This window comes from Chiloscyllium punctatum, chromosome 33 (assembly GCF_047496795.1).
Source record: "Chiloscyllium punctatum isolate Juve2018m chromosome 33, sChiPun1.3, whole genome shotgun sequence".
NCBI classification, from domain to species: Eukaryota; Metazoa; Chordata; class Chondrichthyes; order Orectolobiformes; family Hemiscylliidae; genus Chiloscyllium; species Chiloscyllium punctatum.
In genome coordinates this window covers 25,727,556-25,737,580 of record NC_092771.1, presented here as the reverse complement: position 1 = coordinate 25,737,580, position 10,025 = coordinate 25,727,556, and the positions used below count along the sequence as shown (strand labels likewise).

At 45.9% G+C, this 10,025-nt stretch overlaps 1 protein-coding gene across 3 annotated transcripts in view; it reads right to left on the bottom strand.

Annotated features, from left to right (window-relative positions):
* Positions 1 to 641: 641 nt before the first annotated feature.
* Positions 642 to 10,025, bottom strand: part of LOC140458496 (uncharacterized) — a 49,228-nt gene continuing 39,844 nt past the window's right edge. For all 3 annotated transcript variants that reach the window (XM_072553175.1, XM_072553174.1, XM_072553176.1), the window contains exons 10-12: positions 6,890 to 7,001; positions 5,202 to 5,314; positions 642 to 4,072 (exon numbers count right to left, since the gene is read on the bottom strand). In XM_072553175.1, the coding sequence (XP_072409276.1) occupies positions 4,000 to 4,072; positions 5,202 to 5,314; positions 6,890 to 7,001 (298 nt within the window). In that variant the 3' untranslated portion in view covers positions 642 to 3,999. The remainder of the gene's footprint in view (positions 4,073 to 5,201; positions 5,315 to 6,889; positions 7,002 to 10,025) is intronic.

Genomic DNA, 10,025 nt, shown 5'->3' with positions numbered 1-10,025 from the left:
TCCTTCCTTCCTTGGGCATATGTTGCTCTCATTCAGAATGGAGGCGAATCCAGGAGTACTTGAACTTACATAGCACGCGGTACTGTAGGATGTGAATCGTGTCTAAGCATGCCACAATTCAGATAATGGATGTTCAGTCCATCCTCTCTGTGCTGTATCTCCACAAGAGGAATTCATCTAGTGCTACTCACCGTTTGCTGTGTAAGAAAGATTTAAGACATGGTGCGATCGTTTATTTAACCACTTCCCTTAAATGGGTGTCCTCTGGCTCTTAATCCTCCCATCAATGGGAATGGCCTCTCTCTCTCTATATCCCTCACCATTTTGAAAACCTCGCTCAAATCCCCTTTCACCGTTCTCTTCTCCATGGAGACTAGTCTGATTTCTACAGCCTAGCCAGGGACTTTTAAGGCTGGCAGCCAAATCATCAAAAATATTGAAGAAATTGATAAGTCCCTTAACGCTAAAGGCATCATGTGTACAGGGAGACTGTGGGAGTACAGGAATGTTGGAGCAGGCTCGATGGGCTCAAATGGCCGTGAATTTGTGATACAACTATCATGGAGTTTTCAGAACAGGCCTGTAATGTGCAGTGGCTTTATAATCACAATTTGATCTACAGCAAAACACCAAACATCTCAAAACTGACAAAACTAAAGTTTATTTTAAAATACCATCAACTCTACATACATGCAAATGAGTTCTTTTCCTATTTTAAAATATCTTGCCAGTGTTTGTCACATTAAGTCTTTTGAGTGGCAATTTTGCACAAAAATCAGAAATCTGACTCAACTGAATCCTATTACTGCACCCAAAAAAATACTATTTGTTTATAGCCACAGCAACAACATGCACTGGGCTAACCTGCCTCCAACCCAAGGAAATCAATTTAAACTTCAGTTTTGGAGGGGGGGGCGGTGGGGAGGGGTGTTTAACCAGCTTCCCAATGCTGGACAGGGAACCTCAACAATCATTAGTGCAAATCAGAAACTTCCAACAATATTGTATAACCAAGGTGGTCTGAAAGCTGCCCAGTTACTGCCTGCATTCCTAGCCAAACGTGATTGACCCAAGGCATTAAAACTCCCCCGCAAGACATCACTGCACGACCAAACTTCCCACCCTTCAAAGTGCTGTAAGATTTGATGAGAAGCTGCCCTGTGGACCTGACTGGATAAGTGTGAATTATGTCAGTGGCTAAGCATTCTGTGGGCCAGACGTCAAGGTGGAGTTGCAGGATCTTTGCATATTGTTCCTTTCAGGGGGATTCAGGCAGTGGGCAGTGGTCACTGTGACAGGACAATTGAGAAACCAAAGGCACTCATTAGAAAAGGGACATTTAGTCATTTCTTAATATGGAAAAGTCACATCAGGTGATACAAAAACCTGGCAGTCAAATGTGTGGGTGGCTGTTGGGGTATGGAAGATACAGTTGGCAGAAACACAAGCACATGACAAAGAAACTAAGAAGGAATAGCAGCTCAAGAGAGAGAGTGTGTGAGAGTGAGAAAAGAGCAAGTCCAAAGTATTTTTAAAACTGGAAATGAGAAACAGGAGGGAAAACCTTAAAGTAGGGGAGATGCACACACACACAGAGCCCTGCCCTCCACACACACACACACACACACACACACACACAAATCTAACACAAGATTGTTGATGTTGAAAATCTAAAATAAAAAGATGCTGGAAAATGCTGAGCTGGCCAGGCTGCCGTTTGGGAGAGGGGAGCCGAGTTAGCATTTCAGGTCAATGGTTCTGACGAGTTCACCTCGTCAAACGTGGCTAACTGTCTCCACTGATACAGCCAGACCTGCTCAGGGGTTCCAGTACTTTCTGTTCTTATCTCATGCAAAAGATGGGCACAGGAGAGTGAGCTCAAACATAGATGTGGGAACAGGATAGAGTCGATGGAACCTGAATCTATTTCCACCAGGAGCTGTGTTCAACCTGTAGCCCTATCTGGCTGGATGACAGACGGTAACAATGCAACCCATCACTCCGGGTTGAAGGAGAAGAAGAAATTAAACCTCTTACCCCATTTCCCCCCCCCCCCCCCCCAAACCTATGTACAAGTATCAGTTAGAATCAGGTTAGCATTGCTGCTGATGCTTTTAATGGTGGACTGTCAGGTGGTTCTTATTCTTTCTCAGGAGTGAACCTGAACAAGACACGACAACATGGAGGTGGATAAGATAGTCTGCACAAGGCTATTAACTCAGGATAAAATTGAGAACTGGTTAAGGAGGGTGATTCTGCAATTTCGTTATTCAAAATGGGAAATGCTGGGTTTTCACATCAGGATTTAAATTTATTCTAATTTGCACAAAAGAGAACTCCCAGAGGTAGCAACTGTCAGACATTATTTGTGGAATCACACCTGCAACTGAATAGGCAAAAGGACAAACTCAAAACAGCTATCCAGTGCAGTCCACATTCTTTATAATACCCTGGTGAATTGAGTTTATTTTCTTAAATTTCTACAAACTCTGTAAATTGATCTTGAAGGTCCTGGAGTCAACGTTCCCTGGCTGGGGAACTGTGGCACACAGCGTTAGGAAACAGTGATGTTTTGAGCCTAGGCCGATGCTGAGGAGACTGATCAGCTTCTGGGTCCCTTGACTTGGAAAGGAGGAACTGCTGCCATCTGCTGGAAGGCAGTATGTGCGCACAGTGGTCAGAAACAGCTCAACTGCATTGCCTCAATATGACAAATATCTGGCATGTTCTCATTATCGAAACTCAGAGCTCACTTCAGAGAATGTTTTCAGCTGAGGGTTTTAAGGGATAGGATCAGGCTTTGCTGCACTGAACAGATGAGCCAATTCAGGGGCTGAGTGGCCTCCTGCAGCCTCCAACATGCTGCCAGTACATTATTTGGGAATAACTGCACCAGGTCTGTACAAGAGTCCCAAGCATAATACAAGCAAGGAATAACATGCTCACTTGGGAAACAGCGTCTTGCTCCCTGGCAAGCTCTTCGAGACTGGGACGGATAAAATCAGATACAGTATTACTTAAACATTTCCACACTGGCACTGCCCACTGCTCTTAATCCTAGTCAGATGCCCAGGCTTAGCCAAGGGAGGGTTATAACCTTCCCTGCTATCATTTCCAGGCCCAGGACGGCTTCCTTGCTTATTGTTGGTTTGGCAACATGTTGCATGGAATGAGATGTGACTGCATTTTATAAAACGGCCAAATTAAATGAGGATCACCACAGTGATAACCTGCTAACATTCCAAAACCAAACTTTTAACACAACTTCTGTCTGCAAGCTCCAGTCATGAGGAGCAGCCTGGACCTAGAGTTGAGACACCATCCAGAGTCTGTGCAGGGGGTCAATGCTGGGCTGTCCTATAGTGCCTTACTCAAATTTCTACACCCAGTTTAAAATCGCAGACAGAATGAACTGCACTGCCCCCTAGGTCAGTGAAAGGAGGGAGGCCTCTGTGCCAGATTATATCTGGCAGTTTGAGAGTCACATCTGAACCACACACCTGAGTGCACACATGGTTTCACCATTGTCAGCATAAATGCAGCTACGCTAGCAGGAGAATCATCAGCACATCTGGAACTTCTTCCTTCTTGATGTGGTGGCACAAACTCGGCTGAACCCGGGACTCAAAGGGGAGCTGGACTACAGTAAACAACGGCTTCCTGCCGACTGTGTTTCTCATCCACAGGTATCTATGGGGTGGGGGGAGGGGTTGGTGAGAGAAGGTGGCTGCTAGTGTAAATCCTAGAGATCAAACTAAAAGCTGTCCCGTTCCTTTTTCCTGGGGCTGCTCCACCAGCACCCCCCCCCACCCCCCAACCTCCACAAGATCAGCTTGTTTCTTTAAAATCTGAAAATAACGTTTATCTTTTCACCATCCCAATGGAGAGAGAAACAATTGGGGTTAAAAACAGAACCACGCGTGCACACCACACCTACTCATGGAGTCATTACTAAGGCCACAATCCAAGTTTGAGATCTCTAGTCAGGCGCCTCATTGCTCATTTCTGATGCTGACGCTGGGATCGGCGTGACACTGTTTTCATGGAGTTTGAATATTTCTGTTTGTCTTTGCTGTGAAAGGAAGAACACAGAGAATGAATACAGGATGAAAGGACAGACCAAACTGTCTGACTAACTGAGCACAAAGTCACGTGTTGGAAAGCAGTGTACACAAAGCTATTCACTCGCTGGGAATGGGAAAACCAGGAATAAACAGGAAGGTTTCTTTTATCATTTTGACGCTTGACAATACCACTTTCTAAATGTTTTCTTCACCCTTTAAGCCCCTCATCCTGAAACAACTTTCCAAGAGAAACATGGTAGCAATGGTTCAACATTTAGGGAACTATTCTCAAGCATAATTGAAAAAGAGTGAGTTTTGGGTGGCTCAGTGGTTAGCACTGCTGCCTCACAGTGGCAGGGTCCCAGGTTCGATTCCAGCCTTGGGCGACTGTCTGTGTGGAGCTTGCACATTCTCCCTGTGTTTGCATGGGTTTCCTCCCACAATCCAAAGATGTGCAGGTCAGGTGAATTGGCCATGCTAAATTGACCATAGTATTAGGTCAATTAGTCAGAGCGAAATGGGACTGGGTGCGTTACTCTTTGAAGGGTCGGTGTGGACTTGTCGGGCCGAAGGGCCTGTTTCCACACTCGAGGGAATCTAAATATAACATGGCTGACTCCTGACTGGAGTGACTCAGAAAACTGTAACAAACAGGAAGGCCACCACCAGCGTCACAGGAAAACAGGAGGGGCATTAACTGCTAGCCATCCCCACACCCCACCAATGGTGGATTTTAAAAAATAATTGCCCTCCCCATTCTGTGATCCAATTGGAGGACACGTTAAAAGGAGCATTTGGCTCAACCTCCTTTCTTCCTTCTCGAGAGGGCATCACAGCTAGAGGCTAGAGCAGCCCAGGACACGTCCTTTACAACAAACATAGCACAACCAACATCCCGAGTGCCTGGCACGCCAGGCCCTGCCCACAGCACAAGGCCAGTTCCAGTTCTCAGCAGGGTTCACTAGGGAAAACCACAGGCAATATTCCCAATAAAGAAGTGAATGGCACTAAGGGAAGAAACTCTGGGAAAGAGGAGAGAGAGTGCAGATGAGCGGGGGAAGAGACAGCAGCAGGGAAGGAGGATGGAAGTGAAGGGGACGGAGATGTCCTGGAGGAGATTAGCGGAAGGACACTTACTGACTCATCTTGATTCGGTTGCGACAGCCTCGACCTCCCTCCCAGTGACTGGAGTGGAAGCCTTTTGTCATCATGGCTCTGCAGGAAATGCAGGGCTTCCCATTGCTGTATGGCTGGAAAGAGGTAGCCTGAAATTAACCTGATTTCCAATCAGGGCATCTTTCACACACGCAAACCCAATAGCTCAGTTATCAGTTACACTGACTGACACAACCTTAACACCAAACAAAATACATAGGGTCAAAGTGATCAATATAATCCAGGAGGAAAAAAAAAATCACAAATTTCACTTGGCCACTGTGAATTTAAAATGCTCCTATTTATAACCTGGATCCCCCCCACCACCGAGTATGAAGCTGAGTCATTGTAGTAATGGTACCAAACTGCTGCAACTAATTTACAAACAGCGAACTCTCTCTAACAGCAGTGGCTTCAGTGACGCTGGCTGACAGATAAATCTGCTGCCAGGACGTATCTTTGAATTGGGTTAGATGGTACCTTGTTTAACGGTGACCTCCTAATAGTGCACTCTCTCAGTACCACAGTGGAGCATTAGCCAATAGTGAGTACTCGAGCCCGTGTGGTGGAACTCAAACTGACAGCCATGTGATTCAGGAGGGTATGCAATGATCCACTGAGGCATGGCCGACACTAAATCACTCACCGAGAGTGTGACCAGCAACCAGCTTTCAGGAGCTCCTCACACATCTCCCTCCCAGCAGAGTAGTACACAACCTCTGGAGAGCTGCTTCCTGTGAAGGGACACTGACTTCAGGCTGGAGGTTGGAGGGGGAAAGAGAATTTAGGGTTGAATTCTTCCTAGCCACAGTGATGTCGTTGGTGATGTCACAGGACTGGTAATCCAGAACCCCAAGTTAATGTTTAGGGGCATGGATTTGAATTGCACTGTGGCAGATGGTGAAATTTCCACTCAATAAAGAAAATGTGGAACAAAGATGGCGAACATATCACCACCCCGGTTAGACCATAAGATATAGAAGTGGAATTAGGCCATTCAGCCCATCGGGTCTGCTCCACCATTCACTCATGGCTGATAGGTTTCTCCAGCCCATTCTCCTGTCTCCTCCCCATATCCCTTTATCCCCTTACTAAAGGAGAACCTATTAGTGTCTTAAAGACACTCAATGGCTTGGCAGCAACGAATTCCAGAAATTCACCATCCCCTGGGTTGAAGAAATCCCTCATCTTGGTTCTAAAGAGTCATCCCTTCACTCACGTCCTAGTCTCTCCTACTGGGCAGAAACATCTTCTCCATGTCCACACTATCAAGGCATCTCAGTCTTGTAAGTTTCAATCAGATCCCACTTCCACTACTCTTCCCCCCCCGACAAACTCCAACGGCAATGTCCTTTAGAGTCACAGAGATGTACAGCATGGAAACAGGCCCTTCACTCCAACCTGTCCACAACGTTCAGATATCCCAACCCAATCTACTCCCACCTGCCAGCATCCGGCCCATATCCCTCCAAACCCTTCCTATTCATATACCCATCCAAGGAAATCTGCTGTTTTTAGCTGGTCTGACCTATATGGGACTTCACACCCACAGCAACGTAGTCAACTTAACTGCTCTCTGGGCAATAAATGCTGGCCTAGCCAGTGATGCTCATACCGTCCAGCTAACTCCTCAAATTCTGTTCCTCCAGCAGAGGAGATCGCCTGCTCACCTGCTCCTTTGCACAGTACCCACAGATCATTCGATTGGCCATCTCCATCACATGGTCTTGGTCATCGTCATGGCACACATCGCATGGATACGCTCTACCACAGCATGGAAATCTGAAACCAGTCAGCACAAAGGATCAGCCTTATAGAATCGCTAAGTGAGATCAGAGGGCAGGCAAATATAACCATCCTGCTTACCACACGTCCTGAGCTCCCCAACCCCAGCGATGCAGGCAAACTTCAAGAAACATTGGTGCAATGTGATGGGGCTCCATTTTAAGCATTTGTATCCTCCAGCCAGTGGATTCAACTGATATTCTGTCTCTCCAGCAGAGGAGATCGTCAGTCTCTCCGTTGGAGCTAATTTGAGGCCAACCTTCAGTCGAATGGCAGTTACTAAAAACAGATTAAGATGGAGCAGGCGATCGAATAGTTATCGCTACAGAGTGTGTGCCAAAAAGGATGTTGATTTTCCCTTGGTCCATACTGCAGATTTGATTTCGGATTAATTCTCCATTCGTGCCTGCCTGCTCAGCTATAACTGGATATTCACAAGAATACATACCAAAATAAAACAAAGAACGGTGGTTGCTGGAGATCTGAAACAAACAAAAACAGAAATAGCTGGCAAAACTCAGCAGGTCTGGCGGCATTGTGGAGAGAAGACAGAGTTAACGGTTTGAGTCCAGTGACCCTTCTTCAATACTAGCAGCAGCCTGGATAAAGGTATTTATGCTGATGATTACTGGGACAGGTTGGAGTGGTGAAAGATGTGAGCTCTCTCTCTCTCTCTGGGCTCCTTCTCCACCTATCCTCTAATACCTTTACCATGCCCCCACTCCCACCATCAGCATAAATGTCACCAGCTTTTCCAAGCTGCCTCTACCTCCGAAAGCGGCTCACGGACTCAAAATGTTAATTCTGTTTCTCTCTCCACAAATGCTGCCAGACCTGCCGAGCTTCCCCAGCAATTTCTGTTGTCGGTTTGTTTTCTAATACATACCAACCTCAGCACAGAATGCTGGAACAGACATTACTTTTGAGGAAAACATAAACAATATCGAGCTGTTCAGTATGTAAAGATTAGATCTGAGAGATGATACACATTCCAGAATGACAGCTTAAAGTATTCTCCAGCTCATTTCATTTGTTACATTTATCAGAGTATTCGGTGCGGTGCTGTCTTGCCCTGCAGTCCTGCCATTTTTCCCCTCTTCAGGTGCTTATCCACTTCCCTACGGAAGCCACAATTGATCTACTTCTCCACCACTCTCAGTGCAATCCAGATCCTAACTACTCAATTTGCCAATCCACTCAAATCACCACCCTCTGGTTTTCAATCCATCCACCGTGAGGAAGTTTCTCCCTGCCTACCCTGTAGATCCCTCTTGGTTATCAGCATTACTATCAAATTCTCTTCACACTTCTCCAATCTTGTAACTGTGGTTTCTCATTCCCCGGAATCATTCATGTAAATCTCTAATTCCCCTATCTCATGCCCTGACATTCTTTCCAAAGTGTGATGCCCAGAATCAGACAATACTCTTGCTGAGGTTAAACCAGTATTTTATAAAAGGATTTTCTTGGCTGGCATTTATGCACAAAATCCACGATCCCGTATGCCTTTTTAACTGCTTTCGCAATCTGAATGATGTGATTTATAACCAAGAGTTTGGGCTGAATTGAAAATAATCTCACAAGGAGCAAACTACCCATTCCAATCACCTGGGCGTATTACAATGGGAATCAATACATTGGATGTGCAGGAAAGTGAATTATTGGTTTCATGTCTTTGTCAGACCACTGAGGAAATACCCTCCGACCTGGCACTACCTTCTTCCCGCGAGGGTGGCATCAACAAGCTGAGAGTCTCGAAGGGTGAGCAACAGCCAGAAAGTGAGGCGTGATAGTAACATTTTGAAATCAGCACAGTCACTATTAAACAAGAATAGGCCAAGTGATGCCAAACGGGACTAGATTAGGTTGGGATTATCTGGTCAGCAAGCACAAGTTGGACCGAAGGGTCTGTTTCCGTGCTGTACATCTCGGTGACTCTATGATCAAAACAACGAATTTCCCAGACATGGACATTAAAACGAGAGTTTTATAGGAAATGGAGGAAAACAAAACACTGGACCTTGATCTTGAAGACTTTAGAATGATCCCCAGGGACTGGAAAGTAGCAAATGCAATCCTGCGGTGCAAGAAACAAAACTTGTTACGCTGCAGTCCCTTTAATATTGGGAAACATTCCGACATACTCCATAAGAAGAATGTTATAAGATGATGTTAGGGCAGGTGGTCAGAAGCTTGGTGAAAGGAGGGAGGTTTAAGAAGCATCCCAAAAGAGGAGTGAGTTAAAAAGAGGCAACTACAGAGCTCAACACCCGAGCAACTGAAGACATGACCATCAATGATGAAGATTAAAATCTAGAACGCTCAAGAATTCGAAGAGCGCAGACATCTCCAAAAGTGTGAGGCGCAGGGAGATCAGAAATGGGAGCGGCCAGCCCACAGACAGCTCTTTTCTTGTCTAGGAATCAGTTTGGGTCAGCAGGCTCGGGTGGCAAGGCTGAATAGAACTTAGTGCAAGTGCTGCAGAGATTTGAACATCCTCACATTTAGAGAGGGTAAGATGGAGAAGACTCGGCAGGAGCACTTGCTACCTCTTGGTTTGACTAATCCAAAAGCATGACAATAGACAACAGGTGCAGGAGTAGGCCATTCAGCCCTTCAAGCCAGCACCACCATTCATTATGACCATGGCTGATCATCCTCAATCAGTATCCTGTTCCTGCCTTATCCCCATAACCCTTGATTCCATTATCCTTAAGAGCTCTATCCAACTCTTTCTTCAAAGTATCCAGAGACTTGGCCTCCACTGCCCTCTGGGGAAGAGCATTCCACAAAGCCACAACTCTCTGGGTGAAGAAGTTTCTCAACTCTGTTCTAAATGGCCTACCCCTTACTTTTAAACTGTGTCCTCTGGTTCGGGACTCACTCACCAGCGGAAACATGCTTCCTGCCTCCACAGTATCCAATCCTTTAATAATCTTATAAGTCTCAATCAGATCCCCTCTCAGCCTTCTAAACTCAAGGGTATACAAGCCCAGTCGCTCCAGTCTTTCAGCGTAAGAT